General features: G+C 39.5%; 1 protein-coding gene across 1 annotated transcript in view; it reads right to left on the minus strand.

Moving 5' to 3' along the window:
- Positions 1 to 1097: 1097 nt before the first annotated feature.
- ALG13 (ALG13 UDP-N-acetylglucosaminyltransferase subunit) overlaps positions 1098 to 12640 on the minus strand; it is a 74656-nt gene continuing 63113 nt past the window's right edge. Inside the window, 1 exon segment of the mRNA XM_073798877.1 lies at positions 1098 to 2017. Coding sequence (XP_073654978.1) covers positions 1755 to 2017 — 263 coding nt within the window. The 3' untranslated portion in view covers positions 1098 to 1754.

Below are 12640 nucleotides of genomic sequence, written 5' to 3' on the forward strand. Positions count from 1 at the left end.
GAGTTATGTACATTTCAGAAATGCTGGCATATTTGAAAAATGTTGGAGAGGGGTTGTTCCATGTTTCAAACTTGACTAAAATAAACCTTTGAACATAAAACAATCTGCAGGCTGCACAAATTGAGAACCCAGGAGGTTAGCAGAAAAAAAGCTGAAACATTAATACAGAGGTTGTTAGAAAGATCAGTGCACTGTTGCCCATCTTTCTTTATTAAAGTTGTCAGATGCCAACTTGTAGAGCAAGGACTTGTAAAGATCCAGGATGCAAAACCGAAACACTACCAGTTCCATGTCTATTACGAAGCAGAAGCCTTAACTAATACACTGACTGATTTGAAGCTCATTGTTATCAATCATCTTGAGAACAGTATACTGAAGACAGGATATCTTCTTTGCAATGGATTCCACTCTAGTTCTTTAACCTGTTCAAGCACCTTGAGCCCTGAGTCTCAATTGGTTCTTTTTGCCTGGGGTATAGCTGAAAGGTGGGAAAGAACAGAATGGTTCACAAGCATAAATAACTTTTAAAGGAGGCAATATAAGTAGGTTTTGCGGCAACCAAAGAACACTTTTAAAATAGCTATTTGTAGGTGAGACAGAGCAAAGCATTCATGATGAATTACCCCTCAGAGGAGAACTGAATGAATAGAGAAAATCTTGTAGTCTTTGAGTAGATGAAAGAGAGAGAAGGGAGAAGGCAGAAGGGCTTATAAAATGTGTCTCACAGAAAGCTGAAGACAAGGCAGGCCTGAAGAGATACAAGATAAATCTAAACCACAATTTAAAGATTCAACAACCATAAGAAATATAGGACAATGAGAAAGTAAGTCTAGATTAAAGTTCCCTAAGAGAATTAACAGATTTTTTTTTAAAAAACAGAAACACAACTTAAAGGGACATTCTTTAGGGAAAAGAACTGGATATGGTAGTATGCATTGCAATGTCTTGAGATTAAATAACATTTCAACTGACCCTGCCAATCCATGCTATAAATTCACATTTTCTGGCAACCAAAATACTAGGGGGAAAACATATGGGAACAATCAAATGTCTGGTACTCTTTGCTGCCATGAAAAAGCAAAAGAAAATCTCACTCATTTTAGCAATTTTAAATGCTAATTTTTATTTACTGCTAAATGTGCAAAGGACATCAATACTGTGCAGGAAAATGGTTACATAAATCCAATATTAAACAACAGCACATGGGATAAATCTAAAGCAGAGCACCATGTGCCTTCAGAACTGATTAATATCATAGAACACAACTCAGATCAGACAATTCTTAAGAAACCTGAAGAGCACTCTCACTTAATATTAAGCTAGTTACCCAGAAGCAAATGCTCTTGGTTTTGTTGTTTCATTTTCTAGGAAAAAGTAGTTTTTCCAATTTTGCATGGTTTAATATTATGTGTGACATCGGAACCAAGGCAATAGTTTGTAAGATTTACTCCATTTATCAATTGGTACCATCAGCTAATACAAAGTTGACAAGCTGGCTGACAGGAAAACAGCTGAATACAATGAAATATGCTCAGATATGGGGCTAGTTGTACATTCACCTCAATGTCCTTATTCACAACCCAAAGAAATATTCCTTTATTTTAAAGTACTATTTTAAATCAAAAGGTAAAATAATCTTAAAGACAGATACAACAGTAACCACTCTAAATCACTTAAACACTAACATAAAACACTTTTTAAAAACCAAACAATAAGAAAAATGGCAGTGCAAGAACACATCATACTGCTGAATCTTACATATTCTGAGGTACACAATGAGAAGGTGAGGGAGGTGAAGCAATATAGGCAAGTGGCCCAGGACTCATAGCACCACGAATTTGAGAACCAACATATGCTGCACTGACTGGATGCCAGGGGGCAACACAGGGATAATCTGGCACAACAGGAAGGCAGGAATCAAAACCTGGCAAAGGTCGCTGCCCACAGGGATCTGACATCACTGGATAATAGAATGCTCCATGAGGGACAGATGCAGGGTCAGCATTTGGAAAAGTACCTGAAACAAAGAAAGCATACAGTACACTTCATATACAAAGATTCATTAACATCAACATAAATGGATGTTCTTACAGGTAAAAATGAAATTTAGCATTAACTCCAAGAAAGATCATAGCAATTGCAGCAGGAGCACTTTAGATATGAACATTAGTGACTAAAACAGGCTACTAAAAGATAATATGAAAATTTTCTAACTAAAAAAATTAAATATAGGAAGATGGCAGAAGAGTAGGATGCAGAGATCACCTTCCTCCCCACAGATACATCAGAAATACAACTACACCAGTGGGAGGGAGATGTGAAGGAACAAAGGTTTCCACACACTAGGAAGCCCCTTCGGGGGTGGAGACTGCAGGTGGCGGAGGGGGAAGTTTCGGAGCCGGGGAGGAGAGCGCAGCAACAGGAGTGCGGAGGGCAAAGCGGAGAGATTTCCGCACAGAGGATCGGTGCCGACCAGCACTCACAAGCCCGAGAGGCTTGTCTGCTCACCCGCCGGGGTGGGCGGGGCTGGGAGCTGAGGCTTGGGCTTCGGTCGGAGCGCCGGGAGAGGACTGGGGTTGGCGGCGTGAACACAGCCTGAAGGGGGTTAGTGCGCCACGGCTGGCCGGGAGGGAGGGAGTCCGGGGAAAAGTCTGGACCTGCCGAAGAGGCAAGAGACTTTTTCTTCCCTGTTTGTTTCCTGGTGTGTGAGGAGAGGGGATTAAGAGCGCTGCTTAAAGGAGCTCCAGAGATGGGCGCGAGCCGAGGCTATCAGCGCGGACCACAGAGACAGGCATGAGACGCTAAGGCCGCTGCTGCAGCCACCAAGAAGCCTGTGTGCGAGCACAGGTCACGATACACACCTGCCCTCCCGGGAGCCTGTGCAGCCCGCCACTGCCAGGGTCCCATGATCCAAGGACAACTCCCCGGGGAGAATGCACGGCACGCCTCAGGCTGGTGCAACGTCATGCCGGTCTCTGCCGACGAAGGCTCGCCCCGCACTCCATGCCCCTCCCGCCCCCCCCCCACCCCAGCCAGAGCAAGCCAGAGCCCCCAGATCAGCGACTCCTTTAACCCCGTCCTGTCTGAGCGAAGAACAGACGCCCTCCAGCGACCTACACGCAGAGGCAGGGCCAAATCCAAACCTGAGCCCCGGGAGCTGTGCGAACAAAGAAGAGAAAGGGAGCCTCAGGAGCAGCTGATTAAATCTCCACAATCAACTTGATGTACCCTGCATCTGCGGAATACATGAATAGACAACCAATCATCCCATATTGAGGAGGTGGACGTTGAGAGCAAGATATATTATTTTGCCCCTTTTCCACTTTTTTGTGAGTATGTGTATGCTTCTCTGTGAGATTTTGTCTGTAGAGCTTTCCTTTCACCATCTGTCCTAGGGTTCTGTCCATCGGTTTTTTTTGTTTTGTTTTACTTTAAAAATTGTTTTCTCTTAATAATTATTTTTTATTTTAATAACTATTTTATCTTACTTTATCTTATCCTCTCTTTCTTTCTACTTTTTCTCCCTTTTATTCTGAGCCGTGTGGATGAAAGGCTCTTGGTGCTGCAGTCAGGAGTCAGTGCTGTGCCTCTGAGGTGGGAGAGCCAACTTCAGGACACTGGTCCACAAGAGACCTCCCAGCTCCACGTACTATCAAACAGCAAAAATCTCCCAGAGATCTCCATCTCAACACAAACACCCAGCTTCATTCAATGACCAGCAAGCTACAGTGCGGGACACCCTACGCCAAAAAACTAGCAACACAGGAACACAACCCCACCCATTAGCAGAGAGGCTGGCTGCCTAAAATCATAAGTCCACAGACACCCCAAAACACACCACCAGACGGGGATGTGCCACCAGAAAGACAAGCTCCAGCCTCATCCACCAGAACACAGGCACCAGTCCCCTCCACCAGGAAGCCTACACAACCCATTGAACCAACCTTAGCCACTGGGGACAGACACCAAAAACAACGGGAACTAAGAACCTGCAGCCTGCAAAAAGGAGACCCCAAACACAGTAAGATAAGCAAAATGAGAAGACAGAAAAACACACAGCAGATGAACGAGCAAGATAAAAACCCACCAGACCTAACAAATGAAGAGGAAATAGGCAGTCTACCTGAAAAAGAATTCAGAATAATGATAGTAAGCGTGATCCAAAATCTTGGAAACAGAATAGAGAAAATGCAAGAAACATTTAACAAGGACCTAGAAGAACTAAAGAGGAAACAAGCAACGAGGAACAACACAATAAATGAAATTAAAAGTACTCTAGAAGGGATCAATAGCAGAATAACTGAGGCAGAAGAACGGATAAGTGACCTGGAAGATAAAATAGTAGAAATAACTACTGCAGAGCAGAATAAAGAAAAAAGAATGAAAAGAACTGAGGACGGTCTCAGAGACCTCTGGGACAACATTAAACACACCAACATTTGGAGTACAGGGGTCCCAGAAGAAGAAGAGAAAAAGAAAGGGACTGAGAAAATATTTGAAGAGATTATAGTTGAAAACTTCCCTAATATGGGAGAGGAAATAGTTAATCAAGTCGAGGAAGCACAGAGGGTCCCACAGAGGATAAATCCAAGGAGAAACACGCCAAGACACATATTAATCAAACTGTCAAAAATTAAATACAAAGAAAACATATTAAAAGCACCAAAGGAAAAACAACAAATAACAAACAAGGGAATCCCCATAAGGTTAACAGCTGATCTTTCAGCAGAAACTCTGCAAGCCAGAAGGGAGTAGCAGGACATATTTAAAGTGATGAAGGAGAACAACGTGCAACCAAGATTACTCTACCCAGCAAGGATCTCATTCAGATTTGATGGAGAAAGTAAAACCTTTGCAGACAAGGAAAAGCTGAGAGAGTTCAGCATCACCAAACCAGCTTTACAACAAACGCTAAAGGAACTTCTCGAGGCAAGAAACACAAGGGAAGGAAAAGACCTACAATAACAAACCCAAAACAATTAAGAAAATGGGAATAGGAACGTACATATCGATGATTACCTTAAATGTAAATGGATTAAATGCACCCACCAAAAGACACAGACTGGCTGAATGGATACAAAAACAAGACCCATATATATGCTGTCTACAAGAGACCAACTTCAGACCTAAGGACACATACAGACTGAAAGTGAGGGGATAGAAAAAGATATTCCATGCAAATGGAAATCAAAAGAAAGCTGGAGTATCAATTCTCATATCAGACAAAATAGACTTTAAAATAAAGACTATTACAAGAGACAAAGAAGGACACTACATAATGATCAAGGGATCAATCCAAGAAGATGATATAACAATTGTAAATATTTATGCACCCAACATAGGAGCACCTCAATACATAAGGCAAATACTAACAGCCATAAAAGGGGAAATCGACAGTAACACATTCAGAGTAGGGGACTTTAACACCCCACTTTCACCAATGGACAGATCATCCAAAATGAAAATAAATAAGGAAACACAAGCTTTAAATGATACATTAAACAAGATGGACTTAATTGATATTTATAGGACATTCCATCCAAAACAACAGAATACACATTTTTCTCAAGTGCTCATGGAATATTCTCCAGGATAGATCATATCTTGGGTCACAAATCAAGCCTTGGTAAATTTAAGAAAATTGAAATTGTATCAAGTTTCTTTTCCGACCACAACGCTATGAGACTAGGTATCAATTACAGGAAAAGATCTGTAAAAAATACAAACACATGGAGGCTAAACAATACACTACTTAATAACGAAGTGATCACAGAAGAAATCAAAGAGGAAATAAAAAAAATACCAAGAAACAAATGACAATGGAGACACGAAGACCCAAAACCTATGGGATGCAGCAAAAGCAGTTCTAAGAGGGAAGTTTAGAGCAATATAATCCTACCTTAGGAAACAGGAGACATCTCGAATAAACAACCTAACCTCGCACCTCAAGCAATTAGAGAAAGAAGAACAAAAAAACCCCAAAGTTAGCAGAAGGAAGGAAATCATAAATATCAGATCAGAAATAAATGAAAAAGAAATGAAGAAAATGATAGCAAACATCAATAAAACTAAAAACTGGTTCTTTGAGAAGATAAACAAAATTGATAAACCATTAGCAAGACTCATCAAGAAAAAAAGGGAGAAGACTCAAAGCAATAGAATTAGAAATGAAAAAGGAGAAGTAACAACTGACACTGCAGAAATGCAAAAGATCATGAAAGATTACTATAAGCAACTGTATGCCAATAAAATGAACAACTTCTTAGAAATGCACAACCTGCCTAGACTGAATCAGGAAGAAAAACAAAATATGAACAGACCAATCAAAAGTAATGAAATTGAAACTGTGATTAAAAATCTTGCAACAAACAAAAGCCCAGGACCATATGGCTTCACAGGCGAACTCTATCAAACATTTAGAGACCAGCTAAAACCCATCCTTCTCAAGCTTTTCCAAAATATAGCAGAGGGAGAAACACTCCCAAACTCATTCTACGGGACCACCGTCACGCTGATACCAAAACCAGGTAAGGAATGTCACAAAGAAAGAAAACTACAGGCCAATATCACTGATGAACATAGATGCAAAAGTCCTCAACAAAATACTACCAAACAGAATCCAACAGCACATTAAAAGGATCATACACCATGATCAAGTGGGGTTTATTCCAGGAATGCAAGGATTCTTCAATATACACAAATCAATCAACGTGATACACCATATTAACAAATTGAAGGAGAAAAACCATATGATCAACTCAATAGATGCAGAGAAAGCTCTTGACAAAATTCAACACCCCTTTACCATAAAAACCCTCTAGAAAGTAGGCATACAGGGAACTTTCCTCAACATAATAAAGGCCATATATGACAAACCCACAGCCAACATCGTCCTCAATGGTGAAAAACTGAAAGCATTTCCACTAAGATCAGGAACAAGACAAGGTTGCCCACTCTCACCACTCTTATTCAACATAGTTTTGGAAGCTTTAGCCACAGCAATCAGAGAAGAAATGGAAATAAAAGGAATCCAAATCGGAAAAGAAGAAGTAAAGCTTCACTGTTTGCAGATGACATGATACTATACATAGAGAATCCTAAAGATGCTACCAGAAAACTACGAGAGCTAATCAATGAATTTGGTAAAGTAGCAGGATACAAAATTAATGCACAGAAATCTCTGGCATTCTTATACACTAATGATGAAAAATCTGAAAGTGAAATCAAGAAAACACTCCCATTTACCATTGCAACAAAAAGAATAAAATATCTAGGAATACACCTACCTAAGGAGACAAAAGATCTGTATGCAGAAAATTATAAGACACTGATGAAAGAAATTAAAGATGATACAAATAGATGGAGAGATATACCATGTTCTTGGACTGGAAGAATCAACATTGTGAAAATGACTCTACTACCCAAGGCAATCTACAGATTCAATGCAATCCCTATCAAACTACCACTGGCATTTTTCACAGAACTAGAACAAAAAAATTTCACAATTTGTATGGAAACACAAAAGACCCCGAATAGCCAAAGCAATCTTGAGAATGAAAAACAGAGCTGGAGGAATCAGGCTCCCTGACTTCAGACTATACTACAAACTTACAGTAATCAAGACAGTATGGTACTGGCACAAAAACAGAAACATAGAATACGGTCACCTTATCTTTGATAAAGGAGGCAGGAAGGTACAGTGGAGAAAGGACAGCCTCTTCAATAAGTGGTGCTGGGAAAACTGGACAGCTACATGTAAAAGTATGAGATTAGATCACTCCCTAACACCATACACAAAAATAAGCTCAAAATGGATTAAAGACCTAACTGTAAGGCCAGAAACTATCAAACTCTTAGAGGAAAACATAGGCAGAACACTCTATGACATAAATCACAGCAAGATCCTTTTTGACCCACCCCCTAGAGAAATGGAAATAAAAACAAAAATAAACAAATGGGACCTAATGAAACTTCAAAGCTTTTGTACAGCATAGGAAACCATAAACAAGACCAAAAGACAACCCTCAGAATGGGAGAAAATATTTGCAAATGAAGCAACTGACAAAGGATTAATCTCCAAAATTTATAAGCAGCACGTGCAGCTCAATGACAAAAAAACAAACAATCCATTCCAAAAATGGGCAGAAGACCTATACAGACATTTCTCCAAAGAAGATATACAAACTGCCAACAAACACATGAAAGAATGCCCAACATCGTGATTAGAGAAATGTAAATCAAAACTACAATGAGATATCATCTCACACCAGTCAGAATGGCCATCATCAAAAAATCTAGAAACAATAAATGCTGGAGAGGGTGTGGAGAAAAAGGAACACCCTTGCACTGCTGGTGGGAATGTGAATTGGTACAGCCACTATGGAGAACAGTATGGAGGTTCCTTAGAAAACTACAAATAGAACTACCATATGACCCAGCAATCCCACTACTGGGCATATACCCTGAGAAAACCATAATTCAAAACGAATCATGTACCAAAATGTTCATTGCAGCTCTATATACAACAGCCAGGAGATGGAAACAACCTAAGTGTCCATCATCGGATGAATGGATAAAGAAGATGTGGCACATATATACAATGGAATATTACTCAGCCATAAAAGGAAACGAACTTGAGCTATTTGTAATGAGGTGGATAGACCTAGAGTCTGTCATACAGAGTGAAGTAAGTCAGAAAGACAAAGACAAATACCGTATGCTAACACATATATATGGAATTTAAGAAAAAAAATGTCATGAAGAACCTAGGGGTAAGACAGGAATAAAGACACAGACCTACTACAGAATGGACTTGAGGTTATGGGGAGGAGGAAGGGCAAGCTGTGACAAAGCGAGAGAGAGGCATGGACATAAATACACTACCAAACGTAAGGTAGATAGCTAGTGGGAAGCAGCCGCATAGCACAGGGAGATCAGCTCGGTGCTTTGTGACTGCCTGTAGGGGTGGGACAGGGAGGGTGGGAGGGAGGGAGACGTAAGAGGGAAGAGATATGGGAAAATATGTCTATGTATAACTGATTCACTTTGTTATAAAGCAGAAACTAAGACACCACTGTAAAGCAATTATACTCCAATAAAGATGTAAAAAAAAAAAAAACCTACCTAAGGAGACAAAAGACCTGTATGCAGAAAATTATAAGACACTGATGAAAGAAATTAAAGATGATACAAATAGATGGATATACCATGTTCTTGGATTGGAAGAATCAACACTGTGAAAATGACTCTACTACCCAAAGCAATCAACAGATTCAATGCAATCCCTATCAAACTACCACTGGAATTTTTCACAGAACTAGAACAAAAAATTTCACAATTTGTATGGAAAAACAAAAGACCCAGAAGAGCCAAAGCAATCTTGAGAATGAAAAACAGAGCTGGAGGAATCAGGCTCCCTAACTTCAGACTATACTACAAAGCTACAGTAATCAAGACAGTATGGTACTGGCAAAAAACAGAAATATAGATCAGTGGAACAGGACAGAAAGCCCAGAGATAAACCCACGCACATATGGTCACCTTATCTTTTTTTTTTTTGCGGTACGCGGGCCTCTCACTGTTGTGGCCTCTCCCGTTGTGGAGCAAAGGCTCCGGATGCGCAGGCTCAGTGGCCATGGCTCACGGGCCCAGCCGCTCCGCAGCATGTGGGATCTTCCCAGACCGGGGCACGAACCCATATCCCCTGCATCGGCAGGCGGACTCTCAACAACTGCGCCACCAGGGAAGCCCCAGTCACCTTATCTTTGATAAAGGAGGCAGGAATGTACAGTGTAGAAAGGACAGCCTCTTCAATAAGTGGTGCTGCTAAAACTGGACAGGTACATGTAAAAGTATGAGATTAGAACACTCTCTAACACCGTACACAAAAATAAGGTCAAAATGGATCAAAGACCTAAATGTAAGGCCAGAAACTATCAAACTCTTTGAGGAAAACAGAGGCAGGACACTCTATGACATAAATCACAGCAAGATCCTTTTTGACCCACCTGCTAGAGAAATGGAAATAAAAACAAAAATAAACAAATGGGACCTAATGAAACTTCAAAGCTTTTGCACAGCAAAGGAAACCATAAACGAGACCAAAAGACAACCCTCAGAATGGGAGCAAATATTTGCAAATGAAGCAACTGACAAAGGATTAATTTCCAAAATATACAAGCAGCTCATGTAGCTCAATAACAAAAAAACAAAGAACCCAAACCAAAAATGGGCAGAAGACCTAAACAGACATTTATCCAAAGAAGATATACAGATTGCCAACAAACATATGAAAGACTGCTCAACATCATTAATCATTAAAGAAATGCAAATCAAAACTACAGTGAGGTATCATCTCACACCAGTCAGAATGGCCATCATCAAAAAATCTAGAAACAATAATTGCTGGAGAGGGTGTGCAGGAAAGGGAACCCTCTTGCACTGTTGGTGGGAATGTAAATTGATACAGCCACCATGGAGAACAGTATGGAGGTTCCTCAAAAAACTAAAAATAGAACTACAATACGACCCAGCAATCCCACTACTGGGCCTATACCCTGAGAAAACCATAATTCAAAAAGAGTCATGTACCACAATGTTCATTGCAGCTCTATTTACAATAGCCAGGACATGCAAGCAACCTAAGTGTCCATCAACAGATGAATGGATAAAGAAGATGTGGCACATATATACAATGGAATATTACTCAGCCATAAAAAGAAACAAATTGAGTTATTTGTAGTGAGGTGGATGGACCTAGAGTCTGTCATACAGAGTGAAGTAAGTCAGAAAGAGAAAGACAAATACTGTACACTAACACATATATATGGAATCTAAGAAAAAAAAAAAGGTCATGAAGAACCTAGGGGTAAGACGGGAATAAAGACACAGACCTACTAGAGAATGGACTTGAGGATATGGCGAGGGGGAAGGGTAAGCTGGGACAAAGTGAGAGAGTTGCATGGCCATATATACACTACCAAACATAAGGTAGATAGCTAGTGGGAAGCAGCCGCATAGCACAGGGAGATCAGCTCGGTGCTTTGTGACCACCTAGAGGGGTAGGATAGGGAGGGCGGGAGGGAGGGAGACGCAAGAGGGAAGAAATATGGGAACATATGTATGGGAACATATGTATATGTATAACTGATTCACTTTGTTATAAAGCAGAAACTAACACACCACTGTAAAGCAATGATACTCCAATACAGATGTTAAAAAAAAGTAAAAATGTAAAATTAAATATATAAATGTATGTACAATGTGTCAAATGTATTCTACCTGGAGAGAGCTATGTTCCTGGGATGATTTAGATATCAACAGACTACACTAAGAAACGTTCTCTAGAGTCATTCTTGTCAATTCAGTTTTTATAAGAGTTCGTCACAATTACGTTTTCTAATAGTTTTGCAGTATAACACACACCATCCAAATAACCATTTTGTATTATTTTAGCAATTAAAAACTCAGGTGTTTTTACAGTCTTGTCTATACTTGAAGGCAAAACTCTGAAGACCATCCCAAAAGACCAAACTTTTAAGTGTCATCTCTTGAATGTCATGAACACGCTAGCATCATTTAAAATTTACAGCACTTTCACTACCATGCACCAGTTTCAATGGAAATAAATAGATGCTGTTCTGACCTTATTATAGTAACTATATAAATATTTTAAAAAAGCAGTCCCTCATTACTTGGGATAACTTACGTTCGTTTTGTGAAGTAAAGACTGGCACTGTCTCATGTTTACTACAATAAAAATAGTTCTATAAAAGGTACATGGAACAAAAATGTAATAAAGGTTGATACTTTCATTTTTATTACCATGGGCCACATCACACCACCACATGAAGAATAAGATTCTATAGTGCTAATATTCTAAAACTATTAATACTCTTTAAGGGAGGAGAGAAAGAAAATTCACATTCCTCACATGCACCAGAACAGTATACTTATACATATAAGGTTTCATATAGTTCTTATAACAACACTGGAAAATCATAAAATACATTATTTCCCACTTTACACAAAATCAGGCTTAGGGAGGTTAAGTAACTTAGCCAAAATCACAACCATCAAGTAGCAGTTGCTGGAATGGAAAACAGATTTGGTTAGGTTAGTCCACATCGTTTCTTCTACCTCCTGCTGATTCTAAGAAGGGCAGTCCAAAGATCCTACTCTAAATCCTTGAAAATGCCTCCCCATCTATATTATACTGTGAACTTATAGACAAAGCAACCATCCTTATGGTCTGGCACAGAGGTCTCAAACTTTTTGGTCTCAGGATCCCTTTACACTCTTAAAAATTGAGGATCCCAAATAGCTTTTGTTTATGTGGGTTCTATCTATCAATATTTACCACATTAGGAATTAATCTAAGTTAAAAATATTATCTCATGTAAAAATAAACCCATTATGTTAAACTCATTTTCCATAAAAATTTGTATTTTCCCCCCAAAAAACTGTGAGACCAGTGGCATTGTTTTACACTTGTGCAATCTCTAATGTATGGCTTAAGAGAAGACAGCTGGATTCTCATATCTGCTCCTGTATTTTATCTATTATGATACATTTAGTTTGAAATATATTAAGAAAATCTGGCTTCATACAGATATGTAGCTGGAAAAGAGAGAAGTCTTAA

The sequence above is a fragment of the Tursiops truncatus genome, chromosome X, assembly GCF_011762595.2.
Source record: "Tursiops truncatus isolate mTurTru1 chromosome X, mTurTru1.mat.Y, whole genome shotgun sequence".
Classification (NCBI taxonomy): domain Eukaryota; kingdom Metazoa; phylum Chordata; class Mammalia; order Artiodactyla; family Delphinidae; genus Tursiops; species Tursiops truncatus.